Below are 21,179 nucleotides of genomic sequence, written 5' to 3'. Positions count from 1 at the left end.
ACACATTTTAGAATAAGGCTGTAACGTAACAAAAATGTGGAAAAAGTCAAGGGTTCTGAATCCTTTCTGAATACACTGTCGGTATTACCACAAGACATGAGAGATGGAGACACCTTGAGAGCATCATGCATAACAGGAAGTGTAAAGGGCTTTCCTTGAAAGATGGGGGAGGAGGGGAGGGTCTCAGCTGAGGTCCAAGCATTCTGATATGTTCTGTCCAGTTGTTCCTCAAACAGGCCTGCAGGTGCCATCAACCAGCCTACATACTATCTGTGAGTGAACTGTGAGAATGGTCAAGACAGAGAGAGCGAGAGATTAATAAATCACTGTTGAGCATTCCATTTAAAATAGTCATATTCTTTCAGAACAGTAGGGTACAGCAGAACTAAAGAGATATGCTGATCTACAGTCATGGGGCCAGGCTTATTGCTTCGCATCAGGCTGTTGTAGGAGACGGTAGTGCAGGACCTTGAGAATATCATGTCCACTGGATAGGGCTGAGTGACTGAATTGTGTGAATGGTCCTGTGGGTGGGAGGGGGGGGGGGGGAGAGAGAGAGAGAGAGATAGAGGAGGGAAGGGTCAGTAATCAAGTAATATCAGACTGGCTCTGTATCATTGATCATCAGCCCCTCCCCCCCAGACAAGGGGTATACCGTCCAAGAAGCATACATTCCAAGAAGTAGGCCAATTGTAGTGAGCAGGTAGAATGTTTGTGAAGTATACCCATAGCAATAAAAAGGCACATTTTAACTTACTGTATCGGCTGATGTAACTACATGAAGTTCATGATGATCTGCTCAGATGCCATACTGTGCCCTTCTCCTGCTGTAAGATTCAGGACACACACACCAACTGCTACTCTCTGTTATTATCTATGCATAGCCACTTTAATAACTCTACCTACATTTACATATTACCTCGACTGGCCGGTGCCCCCGCACATTGGCTCTGTACCGGTACCCCCTGCATATAGTCTCGCTACTGTTATTTTACTGCTGCTCTTTAACTACTTGTTACTTTTATTTATTATTCATGTTTTTTTAACTGCATTGTTGGTTAGGGGCTTGTAAGTAAGCATTTCACTGTAAGGTCAACACCTGTTGTATTTGGCGCATGTGGCTAATAAAATTTGATATATAGCTTCACTGGATATTGTTGCATGTGTAAGCAATAGCAAAGTTAGCGATGCAAAGTGCCAGATAGTAAATATCTGTCACTTTTAACTAAGTAATAATGAACAGCAGTTACTAAGCACAGCCAGAAGGTCTAGCTAAATTATCTACAGAAAGAAATGGAGAAATCTCACCTTCAGCATGTAGCTCTGGCCGGGCAGCTTCATCTTGTAGCATGTTGAGGGGCTAACTTACTTCCACTTGCTACTACTAGTTAGCATGACTATAGCCAGTGGTCATGTAGGGCTAGCTAGCCAGCCTGTTAGCTAGTCAGTAGCCAGCCAGTGCTAGCTAGCCAGCTACTGCAAACCAACTTTGTGCAGATGTAGAGATTGTTCTATTGGCAAGCTAACTTCATGATACGTTCTGCATCTTAGCTAACATGAGCATTTTTATCTTCCTGTCACACAATAAATAATTTGTGCTGTAAACATCCCCCCAAACAAACAAAACGAAAATAGGAATAAAGTGTTATTTGTTTTCTGTTATTCCATGTCCATTTTTTGACCCAATAAAGGAAAAAAGCCATTTTCCGATTTTCGTTTTTCAAATTCAGAAACGAGACGTTTTCGTTTTTTCACGTCGTCTTTTGAATCAATTAACCAATGAATGGAAGATACACAGACCAAACCAGCCTGCCACAATTCTGGTTGTCACTAGTTACCACAGCCACAAAGTCACAAACCATGACTATTTCTACAATTTATCTTATTAAAAAGTTTTATACCTAACCTTAAACAAAAAATCGAATTGTTTTAATTAATATTTTATGATCAAATAAAATAAAATGTTATGGTCACATACGTGTTTAGCAGATGCTATTGCGGGTGTAGCGAAATGCTTGTGCTTCTAGTTCCGACAGTGCAGCAATATCTATCAAGTAATATCTAACAATTTCACAACAAATACCTAATACACAAATCTAAGTAAAGGAATGTAATTAAGAATATATAAATACATGGACGAGCAATGTCAGAGCGACATAGACTAAGATACAGTAGATAATATAGAATACAGTATACATATGTAAACATTAAAGTGACATTATTAAGTGACTAGTGTTCCATTTATTAAAGTGGCCAATGATTTTAAGTCTGTATGTTGGCAGCAGCCTCTCTGTGCTAGTGATAGCTGTTTAGCAGTCTGTTGGCCTTGAGATAGAAGCTGTTTTTCAGTCTCTCAGTCCCAGCTTTGATGCCCCTGTACTGACCTCGCCTTCTGGATGAAAGCGGGGTGAACAGGCAGTGGCTCGGGTGGTTGTCCTTGATGATCTTTTTGTCTTTCCCGTGACATCGGGTGCTGTAGGTGTCCTGGAGGGCAGGTAGTTTGCCCCCGGTGATGCGTTGTGCCGAACGCACCACCCTCTGGAGAGCCCTGCGGTTGTGGGCGGTGCAGTTGCCGTACCAGGCGGTGATACAGCCCGACAGGATGCTCTCGATTGTGCATCTATAAAAGTTTGAGGGTTTAAGAGACAAGCCAAATTTCTTCAGCCTCCTGAGGTTGAAAAGGCACTGTTGCGCCTTCTTCCCCACACTGTCTGTGTGAATGGACCATTTCAATTTGTACGCTGATGGAACTTAACTTGCCAACTTCTCCACTGCTGTCCCGTTGATGTGGATAGCGGGGTGCTCCCTCTGTTGTTTCCTGAAGTCCACGATCATCTCCTTTGTTTTGTTTACGTTGAGTGAAAGTTTATAGCCAATGTTGACTTCGTGTCTGTGGCATCTAATGGAAACCCACGATTATTTTGTGAAATGTTGAATAAAACAGAACAAAGTGTGATTTCAGCAAATTTTATTCCATATTTATTTTAACAAAAAAAAATCTTAATGAATGAAATAATTTAGATTTGCTGCAGATGCTACATCAGAATGGGCCGTTTGTTTCTACCGTATCTCTGAAGATACTGAAAATAAATCAGGAACATAATGACAAAAAACTACTTCATGGTTGTGTCAAAGTATTTCACAACCACATGTACTTTTTCAATATAACAGGGTAAACTTCAAAATAAGTTTGACATTCAAATCTCAAGTAGATCAACGAGAACACAGCAACGTGGCTGACAGATTCCTGATTTCCTATGATCAACAATTTATACGTTTCCGTATGTTTTAATCCTTAATGTAAAATCTCAAAGCTCTGTAAACTATTAATATTTAAATGATACAATTAAAAAGCATACTTCAAATAAAATCAATCATACCTCCCAACGTAAACAAATATATATTTTTTGGCGACATAAATCAAATGCATTTCTCAAGGAGAACAATACTCATACCGATATAGATGGAGCAAAAAAAAATTAAGTAGACAAACAATGCAGCAACCACGAGAGAGACCAAGCAGCAATACTGAAAAGGGCTTTAACAGAATATCAAAAAAGTGCTTCAGTATTTCAGTCAGTTCACATTTCCTGTAGGTAATTAGGAACTATGGTGATTCTCCTCTGGGAACTTTAAGGCACGTCTGACTCATGGTCTGACCCAGGGATGCACCGCACAACTGCAAATCACCTTGCGATGCTTTCCATCTTGAACTGCGACCCAGTCTGCATTCCTGACTGAAAAAACTATTCTCACCAGCAACCATTATTGGCTAGTTTACGCCTAGATTAGTATTGATGACAACATAGTTAGATCCTTGTTTTTACAACAAAAAGTAGCACAAAATAAGTCTACATTTACTCATACATACACTATAGACTGCCCCTGGCAATCTTGAAATGTCCCAAGATTTAACACAAGGAAGTTGTACAAATACATTTAGAAGAGTAGTAAATTTACGTGTCAGGGGCAGTTTTGTTCTAGTTTCACAGTGTGACCCAGATTTTGCCCTCAATGGGGCTATTCCTATCTTAAACAATTACACCCCTCCAAAATTGCCACTTTTCCCTTGTTTATGAAATGTTGGAAACACTTTTTAAAGAAGTATTTCAGGTACAGGAGTGATACCCGCCTCTACCGTGTTGTCAATTTCCCTGAAATGTGCGGAGACAACAATAACACAATAACACAATCTACCAAGAACCAAACAGAGATCTGGCTTGGACTTTAGCTGTGTTTTTTTTTAAACATTGTGAGAGATGTACAATCCTCTCACAAAATTAGCAACACTTTGTTGTATAGTAATCCAATGGCGATATCTTGCTCGAAAAACAAGGCAAGACCCCCCCCATTGCTCAATTCCCAGTTATGAAGGCGAGGGAGCTAGCCAGAGAGAGAAAAAGAGAAAGAGCAAGAAAACACAGTGTTAAAATATAGCACAGAGAAAAAGAGGTATAGACCAAGGAAAAAGATGGGTAACAGAGAAAAATAATAAAGAGAACTAGAAAATGGGATGTGGGGTTGGATTTTGGAAACGGTGTCAATTGCACAATTATTTGGGTTCTCCGCACCGCACAACGTTTTAGCCCTACTGGCTCTGGACTGTGTGGAGGGAGACAAACCAAATGTTGGGCCACCTCATGGAGCCTCTCCGGTGGGGAGTGGGGATACCCCCTGGTTGGTTCAGGGGCTCTGGAGCCTGTTGTCTCTCCCTGGAGGGGGGGGGGTCAGTCGGTCAGGGACCTGGATCCACCAGGTCTGATCTGGTTGTGGGTGGCAGCCACGGCGGCGTCGTTACACCAGCGTGATCTCCACTTCCTCCCTCTTCTTCACCTGGCCACGAGGCTGCTGTGGCTTGGGGGGTGGCGGAGCAGCGCGGACCTGTCCATAACATACAAACAAGCTAGGTTATTCCTTTGAGCTCCAAGTGGAACCTCAACAACAAGTCTTTTCAAACCGGACAAGGGTCAGTATCCATACAGTGTGTGTGGTGACTTACAGGTCGAATGTTGCCCCCCGCACCACCATCTGTTGGGTACCTGGGGGGCTGGGTGGATTTCTGGGCAGGACCTGAAGGTGAGGGGGGCACACAGAGTCATCATCACCACGTCTTGGCATCAAAATCACTACAGGGTAGTGACATTGTGCCTTAATGAACACAACCCAGATGTGTCAAATCTCAGAATGAGGACTCTTAAAATCCATGCTGTTGTTTATTACTTGTCCATGTCCCTACTTTTTTACATGGTCTATTTTGTGTGCATTTATTATGATAAATAACATAGCCTGGTCCCAGATCTGGTTGTTCCGTCTTACCAACTCCTATGTTTGTTGTCATGCCATGGACTATAATACAGCACAAAACAGATCTGGGACCAGGCAATGAATGATATGCATTGCGATAACATTTGAAGTGCAAAATAATAAATAGTCAACCTTTGAGGAGTGGTTCTTACTTTGTAAGTGGCCTTTGAGTGGTGCGTGCGGTGGCCTATGGTGGCTGTTGATGGAGGGGGGGCGGGGTGTGGGGGAGGCGCTGGCACTGGAGGGGCTGGACTGGGGCGAGGGCAGAGTGGGGGTCAGGAGGGGGCTGCTCTGACAAGGGCTGCTGTGGAACGGGCCCAGAAGGAAGGGACTCTGTGGAGAGTACTCGGAAAGAGGAACGGGGCACGCCTGGAAGACAGAGCACACCACAGAATTAAATAAAACAGTAAAATATTGATTACTGTTATACAGTATCTTTATGACGTATACTGTATGGATGAGAATGTGAGCCGTGAGAACCTTTTTTCCCCCCATTCATTCATTCATGGATTTATGAGTGTAAACAGCATAGAGATAGTTAGAGGACACAACATTGCATCTGTCCCATTATGGCGTCTGTGATAGCATGGGCAGCGCCGTTGAGGCCATCTCCATTTTGTAGTGGTACACTGTCTTCTACTACTTATATGAGTTGGTAAACAAACTGAAAGGATGTAGTGTGTTGTTTGAACAGCTATAAAGCAAAGGTTGGCTCCTGATAAGGAAGGATCACATAATTCCATCCAGGTTAACCCATAGGAAGTCCCACCCAGTTGACTAGTTCAACAAAATGGTGAAAATCCTCAATGGTGCTGCCCATGCTAAAACGGGATTTTGGGCACTAGTCCTCTATCCATCTGTATGGTAAACAACTCCTAGGGTGATTGCATACATGTGTGTACCTGCGGATTGCTGCTGGCTTCTCCTGAGACGTCGCCATTCTCGCTGTCTCCACCGGCACCACCCACTGCCAGAAGGTCCTCCACAAGCACAGCAGGGAAGACACCCACGGTGCCATTGAACTCGCCCTCCCAGAAACCGTCATCCTCGTAGGTCTCGCGGCTCAGCACACGGATGATGGCGCCCTCAGGAAACGAGAGCTCCTCACCTGTCTGGCCCGCGTAGTCGTACAGGGCCTTGGCGAAGCACACTGAGGGTGGCAGAGGGGGAGAGAGCGGAGGTGAAAATGGGAGGTGGAATAGGGAAGGAGATAGAGGGGAAAGAGAGAGTAAGAGAGCAAGGAAGAGATCAAAATGAAGAGAACATTTAAAAAAGAAATGGTCACAACATCTCAATGACATTGTTTATTCAATGTGGGGCGAATCCTAACTTTTACTTAAATCCAATTTCCTTTCATCTCCCACTGACATCAATGCATGACTAAGTGAAAATCGGACTTAAGAGAATGTTGAGTCATGCTGCTCCAAACGTTTCGGCCAAATTCACTAATCTCTCACCACCGCTGGAGTCTCCGTTGACGATAGGTGTGCCCGGCGTGTGCAGCTCTGACTCGTCTAGCTCGGGCTCGGTAGAGTTACTGGAGGAGTGGGAGCGAGCGTCCAGGGCAGCCAGAGACTGGAGCATGCTCATTAGGCTGTTGGACGAGGGCAGCTGCAGGTACTTCTCCGGGACGTAGCCCACCTGGCCCGTCTGGTTCCTGGCCTAGAGACAATGTTGGAACACACACACGGTTATCGTCAATGATAGTAGGGCACACCGCAGCAACATGTTTTGTAATGGAAAACAAAACAAAGTTCTTATTGAACAAGTTGAAGTAGTACCTCCCTATTTCACTCGGTTTCAAAAAGTTCTCTCCCCACTGGACACAACCCCTGGTGTGTACAGTAGGCGTATGATATGACTTCAGAGTACCTCTTGCTTTATTCTAGTTAAAACACAAACTGTGAGGTAGTGCCACTCTTGAAAAGCGCTCTGTACCTTGACCCAGTCCTCCATGTCCCCATCATCGATAACCTCCAGCACCTCCTGTTCCTCGATGGTCAGCTCGTCTGGCTGAGACGCCTGGGAGAGAAGGGAGAGGAAAGAGGTAAATTCCGTTAATATATTATAGGTTGGAGCTGCGTGCTGCTCACAGGACCTATATGGTATGAGGTACGGTACCATACTGCACCGCATCCAAGGCGCTAAGTAAATTGCCAGCTTAAAGATGATAATAGGAAAGCACTCTGTGTGTGTGTGTGTGTGTACCTTGTATGAGTAGAGCACTTTGCAGGTGAGGGGGTAGTTCCTGAGGGTACTGGAGGGGCTGGAGCTGCTGTCGTCCAACACCTCTCCACTATCTTCATCCTCCTCCCTCTCTAGGTCACCTGTACCCTAAAAACACACACACAGCATGTTGTAGAGGATCCCTTTGAGCAAGGGAAGCCGCAGAATCGATACTTTCGATCACCTAGTGCAGGAGTGTCAAACTCATTCCATGGAGGGCCTAGTGTCTGCTGGTTTTTTGTTTCTCCTTTCAATTATGACTTAGACAACCAAGTGAGGGGAGTCCCTTGCTAATTAATGACCTTAATTCATCAATCAAGTAATTAATGACCTTAATTCATCAATCAAGTGCAAGGGAGGAGCGAAAACCTGCAGTCACTCGGCCCTTGAGACGTGACATAGTGAGAAGGTGATTTGTAGATCAGTGATCAGTGACTGCAAAATTTGTAGCCTTGTTAAACCATCCTGATCTCGCAAGCTTACATGCTGTTAGTTTGGTTTCACAAGGCTAGTCAATCTCAAAACACAAACGCAGCACAGGCTAAGCTAGCACCTTAAGGTTGAGAAATAGTGTCTTAAAGACGCACCTCAGCTCCCTTATGGGATTTAACTGAGACCGGCAAATTCCAGTAGGCAGGTATAAAGGGGACAAAATGACAAATTGAGATGCATTTGTGTGTATGAAATTTTGTCTCGTATTTGAATATATGTGTGTTTTGTGACTCACGGAGATTGAAAGATCATGGGCATTTAGGTTGGCCCACCGCTCGTTCTCCAGCTCCTCCATCACCTGGTTCATGGCGCTCTTCAGCCACGTCTCCACTGTGATGCCTGCCTCTCTCAGTAGAGCCAGACGAGCATCCGCCTTCAGCTTCACGGTCTGGAGTTGGTGACATATTATGAATTTCATGCTTATTTTGTCATATTATGAATTTCATGCTTATTTTGTCATATTATGAATTTCATGCTTATTCCCTGCTAATTCCAGGAATCTACGAACTGGGATTTCTGAAAAACCTGGGATTTTGCAACCCTAGTAATGGCTCATGCTATAATAAAAAGCTCCATTAGAACTATGTTGGATGTATTCTGCCTTATCCACCAACAGGGGGCATCAGAGGCAAGAGAGACTAAGGTGAGACAACCTGCTGGCCCACTGATAAACAAACCTCAGTAAGGGATCACACACACACGTGAGCACTGGTGGAATCGTAACCATGGTCTCCTGCTCAGGAAACCAACGTCTCCTTCTTGGGCCAAGGGTGACAGATTTTAAGCCGCAGGCAGGGCTACCTCATTGCTCCCGAGTGGCACAGCGGTCTAAGGCACTGCATCTCAGTGCTAGAGGCGTCACTACAGACACCCTGGTTCGAATCCAGGCTATATCACGGCCTGCCGTGATTGGGAGTCCCGTAGGGCGGCACACAATTGGCCCAGCGTTGCCCGGTGTAGGCCGTCATTGTAAATAAGAATTTGTTCTTAACGGACTTGCCTAGTTAAATAAAGGTTAAATAAAAAAAATAAAAAAATCACAACAATCCTACTAAATTTCACTACACACACAAGTTTACCTCTGCTCTCCGCAGGTTCTCCCTGGCCTCCTCCATCTTGAGCTCTAGCTCGCTGCGGTTCTGCTCCGACAGCCCCTGTTGGGTTCCATAGTCCTCCAGGGTCTGAAAGGTCGACAGGTAACATGTAGAGAACAAACCAATCTTAATGGCTGCGTCTGAAATGGCGCCCTATTCCCTGCATAGTGCACTTTGTACAGTAGTGAATAGGGTTACATTTCAGACACAACCTATGACAAATCTTAAAAGAAACTACACCACCACACAATGAAAAGGAGGAACCAAATCACAATCAAAAGCAGGAAATGCTAAAACAATAGGGCCATGAAAATGAGAAACGCTGAAATAATCAAGCAATAAATGGTAGACAACATTACAGTGAATAGAAGAAATTGTAAAACTCTCACAGATAAAACATGACTCATTTAATATCATTTCAAGTAATGGGGTTGTTAAAGGGCCATGTTACATCCTGGTTTACTGGAAAACACTTGTCAGAGTTTGTCCAAGAACTGCCTACATCCGTTATCTTATCACCAAGTTTTAACAACAAACCATCAGGCCAGTAGGGCGATGGTCGAACGTTTCCTAAACGTTATCACTTCCCTTCCCTCTGACACAGTGCAAGCATCATAAAACTGATTAATTATTAGTATTTTATATTGGGTTAATGATATCTCCGTGTTGAGTCAGTTGGAAGTGTACTGAGGTTGAACAAATCTGAGCCCGTATTCATAAAGTCTATGAGTACATGTAATCTTATCTAAAAGGCAGAACATTTTTCCTAGATCAGCACTCCTACTCTGAGACACTTTGTGAATATAGGCTATCCCTCGCTCTCACTTTTTTTTAAAATTTCTATCCCTTTCTCTTTTCCTCCCTCTCTCTCACCTTCTGACTGTGGATGATGCTCTTGTGTTCTCGTGCCACTCGGGTCGCCCACTTCCGTGCCTCCTTATCCAGACTGTGCTCCTCCACTGTGCCACTCTCCTTCTGCAACTGCCCCACCTAGTGACCAGGGATGATGTATAGGGGAGGGAGAGAGTTTAATAATAATTGATAATATTCAGCTAAACATATTCAGCGTCCGTATATCTGTCTGTGCATCTATTAAAATAAGTCAAAAAGACATATATAATATATGGTACATATAAAACAGACATATTCAGACATAAAACAGACACATTCACCTAAATATTTAATGGTTGGATATTGGAGCTGATATTCGTTTGAGGGTGAATGTTGGCAAATATTATGAAATTAGATTTTTGAGAAATGAACTCAAGGCGGCATAGTAAAAACATGATTCCACTATTGAGGCAGACGGCGAAACAGTGTGTGTTTGTGTCGAAAGGAAAACAACCTAGAGGAAAACACTTCCTCTATGGATGACCTCACAAGAGGAACACAGCCAATCCACGCATCCCAATGGGATGAGAGGCAATGTCTCTAAATCAGGGATGTAATCAGTACAACATGTGAAATGTCTGATATTTGCTCGGGGGTAGGTTGATTCCAATATTATAGGATTAAAAGGCGATCAGAAAAACATACATTTCAGATTAAAATGGAATAATCTTGTGCTTATTTCTCTCCACAACTCATCTACAAGGCCTGAAGTCTCGGTCCAGGCCTATCTGATGTGTAATGTGATATGTTCTGAACATTGCAAAATATAAACGAATAGAGCTGACACGGTTCTCTAGTCTACATGACCGACAATCATATTTGTTCTACACAATAGACTTATATCAGAACGTTCTGTAACACTAAGTGTTCATTATACACCAAACAGAAGAAAACGTACTGAAACGGGGAGGGACGTCCCTGGACTTGTCTAATAATCAAACGCTCATTCTTGTTTCCTAATACAAAATGATTTTAAACATTTTCCATTGCACTCTGTAATGAACAGAGATCACTGGCCATCTGATGGACACACGCAACAGGACCACAAAGTTTGGTCTCACCTCTCCTCAGGAGGTGTATAGGTCAACTCCTATGACTGATGATGACCCCTGGCATGATTCATGTGCACACAGCTGACCTCTAATCTCTGAGCCCTGACAAAATAATAAACACAGTCCAAATGGCTAAATGTATAATTATGAGTGCATTCAGCGAGAGAAAGGGAGAGAGCTCTTCGGTCACGATAATATGCGCTTTTATCTATTCTAAAACACAGACACCCCTACCATTTGTATTTCAAATATTTGCACATTGTTAAAACACTGTACACAGCTGATAACATTATAAATGCCTTTATCTTTCAGAAACCTTTGTGGATGCAATATTTAAATCAAATTTTATTGGTCACATACAAATAGTTAGCAGATGTTAATGCGAGTGTAGCAAAATGCTTGTGCTTCTAGTTCTGACAGTGCAGTAATATCTAACAATTCCCCAACAACTACCTAATACACACAAATCTAAAGGGGTGAATGAGAATATGTACATATAAATATCTGGATGAGCGATGGCCGAGTGGCATAGGCAAGGTGCAGTAGATGGTATAAAATACAGTATATACATATGAGTAATGTAAGATATGTAAAAAAAAATTTAAGTGGCATTGTTTAAAGTGACTAGTGATCCATTTATTAAAGTGACCAGTGATTGGGTCTCAGTGTAGGCAGCAACCTCTCTGAGTTAGGGATTGCTGTTAACTGTTCATTTCTAGTTTGTTTTGTCACATTTTTATGTTTTGAATTACATGTCAATAAAACCCATTTCAATTACATGTCAGTAAAGCCCCTTTGAATTGAGAAAGCGATACCGTGCAAGAAAGAGCCAGAGCAAAAAAGAACAGAGAAAGCGCGCAAGGGAGCCAGCGAGGGAGCGAGCGAGAGCCAGCGAGGGAGCGAGCGAGAGAGAGCGAGAGCCAGCGAGGGAGAGAGCGAGAGAGAGCGAGAGCCAGCGAGGGAGAGAGCGAGAGCCAGCGAGGGAGAAAGCGAGAGCCAGCGAGGGAGAGAGCGAGAGAGAGCGAGAGCCAGCGAGGGAGAGAGCGAGAGCCAGCGAGGGAGAGAGCGAGAGCCAGCGAGGGAGAGAGCGAGAGCCAGCGAGGGAGAGAGCGAGAGCCAGCGAGGGAGAGAGCGAGAGCCAGCGAGGGAGAAAGCGAGAGCCAGCGAGGGAGAGAGCGAGAGAGAGCGAGAGCCAGCGAGGGAGAGAGAGAGCGAGAGCCAGCGAGGGAGAAAGCGAGAGCCAGCGAGGGAGAGAGAAAGCGAGAGCCAGCGAGGGAGAGAGAGAGCGAGAGAGAGCGAGAGCCAGCGAGGGAGAGAGCGAGAGCCAGCGAGGGAGAGAGCGAGAGCCAGCGAGGGAGAGAGCGAGAGCCAGCGAGGGAGAGAGCGAGAGCCAGCGAGGGAGAGAGCGAGAGCCAGCGAGGGAGAAAGCGAGAGCCAGCGAGGGAGAAAGCGAGAGCCAGCGAGGGAGAAAGCGAGAGCCAGCGAGGGAGAGAGCGAGGGAGAGAGCGAGAGCCAGCGAGGGAGAGAGCGAGAGCGAGAGCCAGCGAGGGAGAGAGCGAGAGCCAGCGAGGGAGAGAGCGGAGAGAGCGAGAGCCAGCGAGGGAGAGAGCGAGAGCCAGCGAGGGAGAGAGCGAGAGCCAGCGAGGGAGAGAGCGAGAGCCAGCGAGGGAGAGAGCGAGAGCCAGCGAGGGAGAGAGCGAGAGCCAGCGAGGGAGAGAGCGAGAGCCAGCGAGGGAGAGAGCGAGAGCCAGCGAGGGAGAGAGCGAGAGCCAGCGAGGGAGAGAGCGAGAGCCAGCGAGGGAGAGAGCGAGAGCCAGCGAGGGAGAGAGCGAGAGCCAGCGAGGGAGAGAGCGAGAGCCAGCGAGGGAGAGCGCGAGAGCCAGCGAGGGAGAGCGCGAGAGCCAGCGAGGGAGAGCGCGAGAGCCAGCGAGGGAGAGCGCGAGAGCCAGCGAGGGAGAGAGCGAGAGCCAGCGAGGGAGAGAGCGAGAGCCAGCGAGGGAGAGAGCGAGAGCCAGCGAGGGAGAGAGCGAGAGCCAGCGAGGGAGAGAGCGAGAGCCAGCGAGGGAGAGAGCGAGAGCCAGCGAGGGAGAGAGCGAGAGCCAGCGAGGGAGAGAGCGAGAGCCAGCGAGGGAGAAAGCGAGAGCCAGCGAGGGAGAGAGCGAGAGCCAGCGAGGGAGAGAGCGAGGGAGAGAGCGAGAGCCAGCGAGGGAGAGAGCGAGAGCCAGCGAGGGAGAGAGCGAGAGCCAGCGAGGGAGAGAGCGAGAGCCAGCGAGGGAGAGAGCGAGAGCCAGCGAGGGAGAGAGCGAGAGCCAGCGAGGGAGAGAGCGAGAGCCAGCGAGGGAGAGAGCGAGAGCCAGCGAGGGAGAGAGCGAGAGCCAGCGAGGGAGCCAGCGAGAGCCAGCGAGGGAGAAAGCGAGAGCCAGCAAGAGAGAGCAAGCGCTATTCAATGTGGACCATGCGTAAGGCCAATAAATCAATGAAGGAGAGCCACACTGAGTTACTTTTAGAGGCCGAGGCAGTCAGTGGTGGAAGGGTGGTGGGGGGCTGGAGTGAGTCTCCCTCACAATGCCCCTTTTTCACAGACGGCCTGCCTCTTTCAGTGCTGTTATTTTCCGGATACCTCTGTCACATTGTGCAGGGAGGGGAAAGGGGGGTAGGTTTGAGGGAGGTGGAGGGTGCAACTGCATCACTAAATGTTTTCTTTAGGAACAGGCCACCGCTTGTTTCACTACCAACGGAAAACAACGAGGGTCTTGGAGAAAAAACACCCTCTGCAGGCAGCAGAAGGTGCGGACAAGTGCACTGGCGGGCAGACGGACTGACTGGCAGGCTGGGTCAGTTGAGAACATGTTCCTCTGGGGCTCGCATGCACACCATATACATATACATACACACCATAAACCATACAAACAAACCTGCGTGCAACACAAACACACTCACCAAAACACACACATCGCATGTAATGGACGTCACTGTCATTTAACAGCTTTGCTTCCTCCCTCACAGGTCCACTACTGGGGTTGATTTTACAAATCACAATCCTGTCTCGCAATGCCTTAGCCAGCTACACCAAAGAAAAGCTAGCAATTCAATGGCATGGGTAGAGGCATTTCAAGTTGACGAGTGAGCCTACAAATTCAACTTGGTTACACATACGCACAAGCATGTACGGTAGAGCAGGTTAGCTAGCCTAGCGGTGAAGAAGGACCAGTGGTTCTACAAGAGGGTAGCTTTAGCATAGCTAGTGTGTGGCGTAGCACTAGCCACCACGTTCCATGAGAGAAGTAGCATTAGCGTAGTACTACTACCCACCGTGTCAGTGTTGATGGGCTGGAAGAGGATGGCTGGGGTACTGTGGAACACTTGGTTCTGCTGTACAAACTGCTGCTGGTGGAAGTCCTGCATCATCTGAAGAGAACACACGAACATACGCAGATGCACACACACATGCAGACACACACACACGCAGACATAGCCATTTAGTTAACCTCATAATACAGCACAATAGAAGCAACTGATAATCTGAAAGAGGCATAAAGGGATTAGAATAGATAAAAGTCATTATCATGACAGAAGAGGCCTTAAACTCCTTTGAGAGTTTATTATGTCATTGGCGAGCGACCACACTGTTCTTATTTAAGCCAGGGCCATCGAAGGACCACTGACGGTCAGAGCAGAGCGCAGCATGACCCAAAGTCACAGGGGAGCATTCACAGTCACCTCAAGGGTCATAGGAAGATTACCAGAGAGAGGTCAAAACTATATACCCACACACACAGCCTGCTGTGGCGTCACAGTGAAAGAGGAACCATATGAGTCAGCCGGTAGAAATCTGACCCCTCTGTGGGATTTGGCACCTACAGCTCACTGCCTCCCTGCATATACACAGTACCAGTCAATAGAATCATGCAGTAACCAGAAAAAGTGTTCTTCAAAGTAGCCCCCCTTTGCCTTGATGACAGCTCTGCACACTCTTGGCATTCTCTCAACCAGCTTCACGAGGTAGTCACCTAGAATGCATTTCAATTAACAGGTGTGCCTTGTTAAAAGTTAATTTGTGAAATTTCTTTCCTTCTTAATGCGTTTGAGCCAATCAGTTGTGTTGTGACAAGGTAGGGGTGGTATACAGAGGATAGCCCTATTTGGTAAAAGACCAAGTCCAAATTATGGCAAGAACAGCTCAAATAAGCAAAGAGAAACGACAGTCCATCATTACTTTAAGACATGAAGGTTTGTCAATCCGGAACTTTTCAAGAACTTTGAACGTTTCTTCAAGTGCAGTCGTAAAAAACATCAAGCTCTATGATGAAACTGGCTCTCATGAGGACCGCCACAGGAAAGGACGACCCAGAGTCACCTCTGTTGCAGAGGATAAGTTCCTTAGAGTTACCAGCCTCAGAAATTGCAGCCCAAATAAATGCTTCACAGAGTTCAAGTAACAGACATCAACATCAACTGTTCAGAGAGACTGTGTGGATCAGGTCTTCATGATCAAATTGCTGCAAAGAAACCACTACTAAAGGACACCAATAAGAAGAAGAGACTTGCTTGGGCCAAGAAACACAAGCAATGGACATTGGACCGGTGGAAATCTGTCCTTTGGTCTGATGAGTCCAAATTTGAGATTTTTGGTTCCAACCGCCATGTCTTTGTGAGACGCAGAGTAGGTGAACGGATGATCTCTGCATGTGTAGTTCCCACCATGAAGCATTGAGGAGGAGGTGTGATGGTGTGGGGGTGCTTTGCTGGTGACACTGTCTGTGATTTATTTAGAATTCAAGGCACACTTAACCAGCATGGCTACCACAGCATTCTGCAGCGATACACTATCCCATCTGGTTTGCGCTTAGTCCCACTATCATTTGTTTTTCAACAGGACAATGACCCAACACACCAACAGGCTGTGTAAGGGCTATTTGATCACCCAACTTCAACCCAATTGAGATGGGTTGGGATGAGTTGGACCGCAGAGTGAAGGAAAAGCAGCCAACAAGTGCTCAGCATATGGTGGAAACTCCTTCAAGACTATTGGAAAAACATTCCAGGTGAAGCTGGTTGAGAGAATGCCAAGAGTGTGCAGAGCTGTCATCAAGGCAAAGGTTGGCTACTTTGAGGAATCTAAAATATATTTTGATTTGTTTAACACTTTTTTAGTTACTACATGATTCCATATGTGTTATTTCATTGTTTTGATGTCTTCACTAATATTCTTCAAGGTAGAAAATACTAATAATAAAGAAAAACCCTTGAATAGGTGTCCAAACTTTTGACTGGTACTGTACGTTCATGCTGGGTTGAGCGGAAACTATCTGTAAACTACAGTCATGTTACAGAAACACAAGATGACCCCAAGAGCCCCGGACTAAGATCGCTGAGGGGTAACTGAATAGCTAGGAAGACAACAGCGTATTGGGATAAGTAATTAGTAATGTCTAAATCTTTAAAGCTAGAATCCATAGTTGCTACACACATTTTTGGACTTAAATGATATTATACCCATAGATTTTAAGAATATAATTTATAAATGCCTCATGAGCTTTGTTCAATGGTCATACCCCATCAGAACCCAAAATATAAGCTTGCTTTACTCCAATGTTTGGAAACAACGTAAACAAACACTTGTATTGCCTCAAAACATGGTTAAAACTATACATTTGATATCATGGAGGGTCAGTCTTTGCATGCATAACTCTCCAGCCCCATCCCTTAGCTTTTTAGCAAAACAGGGGTGGGGAGGTACTTTGTTATTGTTTAAATGAACAATTCTGGCTTTAAAAGAAAAATATGGACCTAAACAATGGTATACATGCTAACTTGACCATCTGGGTTTTGAACCTGGGTCTCCTGCACACTCTGAGCTAAAGCCTAGGCATTAGCTCGGGGGAGTTAACGCAATCCTTCAGCTTTCAGGCAAGGTTCTGGACGAACCACCTGTTACACCGACTTCCCAGCATTCTCTGCATAGAAACTCTCTCCCAAAGTAAAAAAAAACCTCCAATAAAAGCCTGGTTTGTGCTGTATAGCCAATATCATTAGACCATAGGAGTTGGCAAGACAGCACAAACAGATCTTGGTTCAGGCTAGTTCAATGAAGGATAATACCTGCGGCCATTAGTATCAAGCATCTCAGAATTCCCCGTTCAAGTTCCATTTCCTATACATTTTTCATCTAAAAGGCAAAACTGATTCTGGATCAGCGCTCCTTCGAGACACTTGACACATACGGCCACTGGGCTAGTTTGCGTGCGCTCACCCCGTTGGAGCTCTCCAGGAGGATGTTGAAAGTGTTGTGAACAGCCTGGTAGGACTCAAGCTCCATCTGGCACAGAGAGACCAGGTAGTCCTTCACCTGCTCATAGATGCTCCCATCCAGGACCTGAGGAGCGCAGTAAACAGGGAAAGAACTTAACTTGTAATTTATCAGTAATGCAGCAATAACCCTCCATCTCACTCACTCGCACACTGGTGGTGGCGTTCCAGGTAGCCTGTTTTTGCAGTCATGCTAACTATGACACAACAATCACCTGAGATATGAGGCAACTGCAATTTTCTTTTACCTGAAATGCCCCCATACTTTGTGTGTGCAAACGCCTCACCTTAATGCAGTCGATCAGGTCAGTGTCGTAGTAGCGCTGCTGGTGAGCGTTAGCCGCAGCTAGCGTGAGGAGATAGTCGTTCCTGGCATGGGTGGCTTTGGAGTTACACTCACTCCTCTTGGCTTTCAGCTGAAAACACGCACATCAGTAACTTAGTTTGATAGTTGTACTTTTTTTCCTTTCCATTCCCATATGCACTTGAGTTTGTAGTCATGGCCAATTGGCCATACATAAAATTGATTCATTTAATTCTCTCACCTTTACACTTGCCCTCTGCAGACTGGACCTGGATTGGAAGAGACTCAGTTTGGACCTGGACAGAACAGAAGGAGAGATGGAACATGTATGTGAACAGTCACACAAGACCAATGATTCCCTATAGTCTTTTACATTGTCACTCCTGTACATTCGTGAGGATTGGATAGGTAGCATTATGGCAATAGCTCCACCTTTCCCTCAGATTTGTTACCCATCTGATCCTCTCAAATCTCCACAAGGCCGTAGGGGTAGGATTTTTTAGTTTGTGTGTGTGCGTGCACTTACTTGGCGTCCTGCTCGACCTTGTCCCTGACGGCCTGGGCCATGGTCTCTGTTTCCTGGTACTTCTTCCTGGTCTTAGCCAGCTCCTTCACCGAGTCCTGCAGCTCCGCCTGCACCAGCATCAGCTGGTCAATACACTGAACAAATAACCAGAGGGCATACGGTCAGTACACTGGAGAATAGTGCTGAGCGATTAACCAACTTTTCTGGGGGTTTTCTGTTATTAAATTTATTGACCGATGTCGGTTCAATTACTTGAATTCCATTTAGACAGACGGATCAGAGAGGAAGAGGCAAAGCGAGAGGTTTCACTTTTGCCAAAATAAGTCAAAAATAAGCCCAAAGCGAAGTCTATTGGCTTAGTTTGGACCTAAGCTTGTCGCCTGCATTCCCGCCTTTGGGACAACAACTCCCATTGTTAGGGCGTAAACGGGAGCATCTCGTCATTATATACAGATCTTTGGACAGATACACTTTTACGCCTGCTACATTAGGTTAGATACACAGACTGCATAGACCGCATGAGAGAGTAATGTACACAACAACGACAAGAGGGACAGAGACAGTTCGTGAAAGTATGCCTTATCAACTTTGAAGAACTAGTAAAATGATTGTCAGACAGCTCTGCAGCATAATATGCAGTTTGGCAAAATATGAAGATAGTACAGTATGGGGAGCACATAGCGTTGTATGGCCTGGCTGCCTGCTACTGCCTGAGCAGAGATGATTACTTTAAGGAATGAAAAATAATAAAGCCATCAAATAAAAACTAAGTAGCTGAAATATTGCATAGTAATTTCCTATTTTTCTATTGATGTCTACCCAATGTGGACCTGACAGAGACAATGAAATATTATCAATGTTCACTATTTTTGGCTTTGGAATTTCCATTAAAAGCTCTAAAATCAATGTAACGTCATTATCTCATAATGCATTTCATGTTTAAAAAAAAAAAGTCGCAACCAAAAACCGTGATAATTTGTTAAATAATTGAACCGAAACCTAACAGACCTAGAAAAGCACTAATAGCTCAGCACTACTGGAGAAACAACCAGAGGACATACAGTCAGCTGGTCAATACACATAGTCAGCTGGCACAGTATGGCTCATGTGGTGAAACATGTCAAATATCCTGACTCATTGCTAATACAGTTACCCGAGCCATGGCTCACTTCCTTCCCTCAGACAGTACAGGACTATCAGGGCGATGACTGGCCAATAGCTTCTACCCCCAGACCACGAATAGCCACTAGGCAGCTACCTGCTCCCCCCACCCTGCAATTACATCTGCGTACCTGTACATGTGACTAATAAACTCAATCTAATAACATACCTGGACAAGCATGCTTGTTCCACTGGTAGCCATGCTAAGATGTTTGTACTAAGAATAAATATGATATTCCTATTAGGTCAGACAGGGTGAACAAGAGGGTGCTAGTTGATGGTAGCCAGCGGAATGTGGATAGAGATAAATAGAGAGCAAGTGTTGGCCAAAGCCTGACATCCAGTGATCATATGGACAGGGTGGCCATGTGGCCAACTCTTAGCTGATATTGAAGCAAAGCGTCCAGGCTTGGGCATGTTCAGTAGGGCGAAAACGTTTCAAAATGGACTAAAACAGGGAGTTAAGGTTTTGCTACAGTGTGCCAAACTGAACATGACCCAGTATATGAAAAGAGCGTACCAAGAAAAACGTTGTTTGCTGAAGTGCGAAGGCCCACCTGAACTATGACCCAGTATATATTAATACAGTGTCTTGCAAAAGTATTCAGACCCCCTTGGATGTCTTCACTTTTGTTACAAAGTGGGATTAAAATGGATTTACTTGTCTTTTTTTGTTGTCAATTTACACACAATACTCTAATGTCAGTGGAAGAATTATTATTTATTTAAGATAAATTCATAACTATAATAATCGTTGCATAAGTATTCCACCCCTTTGTTTAGGCAAGCCTACATTTGTTTAGAAGACAAATTTGGCATAACAAGTTACATGGACTCACTTTTTTTATGACTAACACATCCTCTGTCCCCCATACATATAACATCTGTAAGGTCCCTCCAGTCAAGTATTGAATTTCAAGCATAGATTCAACTACAAACATCAGGGAGCTTTTCGAAAGCCTCAAAGGGCAGTGATTGGTAAATTGATAACAATAACAAAATCAGACATTGAATTTCTCTTTAAGCATGGTCAAGTTAATAATTATGTTGTGGAGTATGTATTAAACCACAAAGACACAGGGATCTTACCACGAGGCCATTGGGGATTTTAAAACAGCTACAGAGTTCAATGGCTGTGATGGGAGAAAACAGAGGATGGATCAACAACATTGTAGTCGACTCCACTCTTAATGACAGAGTGAAAATCTATGGCAAGACTTAACTTGCCGTCTAGTCATGATCCCCAATATGTTGACAGAGCTTGAAGAATGGTTAAAAGAATAATGGGCAAATATTGCACAATGCAGGTGTGCAAAGCTCTTATACACTTACCCAAGAAGACACGGCTGTAGTCAATGCCAAAAAGTGTTTCTAACATGTATTGACCCAGGGAGCTGAATACTTATGCAACGACTATGTTTTAGAGTTATTACATTGTTATTATTTTTCCTTCCACTTTGGCATTAGAATATTTTGTGTAGATTGTAGACAAAAAAGTACAATTCAATTAATTTTAATCCCACTTTGTAACACAATAAATCCAAGGGGTCTGAATACTTTTGCACAGCACTGTATATAACAGTGCATTCGGAAAGTATTCATACCCCTTGACTTTGGGGCGGCAGGTAGCCTAGTGGTTAGAGTGTTGGGCCAGTAACCGAAAGGTTGGTAGATCGAATCCCTGAGCTGACAAGGTAAAAATCTGTCGTTCTGCCCCTGAATAGTTAACCCATTGTTCCTAGGCCATCATTGTAAATAAGAATTTGTTCTTAACTGACTTGCCTAGTTAAATAAAATATGTCCACATTTTGTTAGATTCA

At 44.9% G+C, this 21,179-nt stretch overlaps 1 protein-coding gene across 1 annotated transcript in view; it reads right to left on the bottom strand.

Annotated features, from left to right (window-relative positions):
- Positions 1–2,951: 2,951 nt before the first annotated feature.
- The window catches only part of LOC120031553 (F-BAR and double SH3 domains protein 2-like), a 50,743-nt gene continuing 32,515 nt past the window's right edge, over positions 2,952–21,179 (bottom strand). Inside the window, exons 6-20 of the mRNA XM_038977361.1 lie at positions 18,199–18,332; positions 17,914–17,968; positions 17,656–17,784; positions 17,313–17,435; positions 14,372–14,467; positions 9,990–10,106; positions 9,102–9,203; positions 8,258–8,410; positions 7,513–7,638; positions 7,243–7,326; positions 6,762–6,966; positions 6,207–6,454; positions 5,457–5,673; positions 5,000–5,070; positions 2,952–4,881 (exon numbers count right to left, since the gene is read on the bottom strand). Of these exons, the coding sequence (XP_038833289.1) occupies positions 4,795–4,881; positions 5,000–5,070; positions 5,457–5,673; positions 6,207–6,454; positions 6,762–6,966; positions 7,243–7,326; positions 7,513–7,638; positions 8,258–8,410; positions 9,102–9,203; positions 9,990–10,106; positions 14,372–14,467; positions 17,313–17,435; positions 17,656–17,784; positions 17,914–17,968; positions 18,199–18,332 (1,947 nt within the window). The 3' untranslated portion in view covers positions 2,952–4,794. The remainder of the gene's footprint in view (positions 4,882–4,999; positions 5,071–5,456; positions 5,674–6,206; positions 6,455–6,761; positions 6,967–7,242; positions 7,327–7,512; positions 7,639–8,257; positions 8,411–9,101; positions 9,204–9,989; positions 10,107–14,371; positions 14,468–17,312; positions 17,436–17,655; positions 17,785–17,913; positions 17,969–18,198; positions 18,333–21,179) is intronic.

Source organism: Salvelinus namaycush, chromosome 3 (genome assembly GCF_016432855.1).
Source record: "Salvelinus namaycush isolate Seneca chromosome 3, SaNama_1.0, whole genome shotgun sequence".
In the NCBI taxonomy this organism is placed as follows: Eukaryota; Metazoa; Chordata; class Actinopteri; order Salmoniformes; family Salmonidae; genus Salvelinus; species Salvelinus namaycush.
This window is presented reverse-complemented; position numbering and strand designations above follow the sequence as displayed.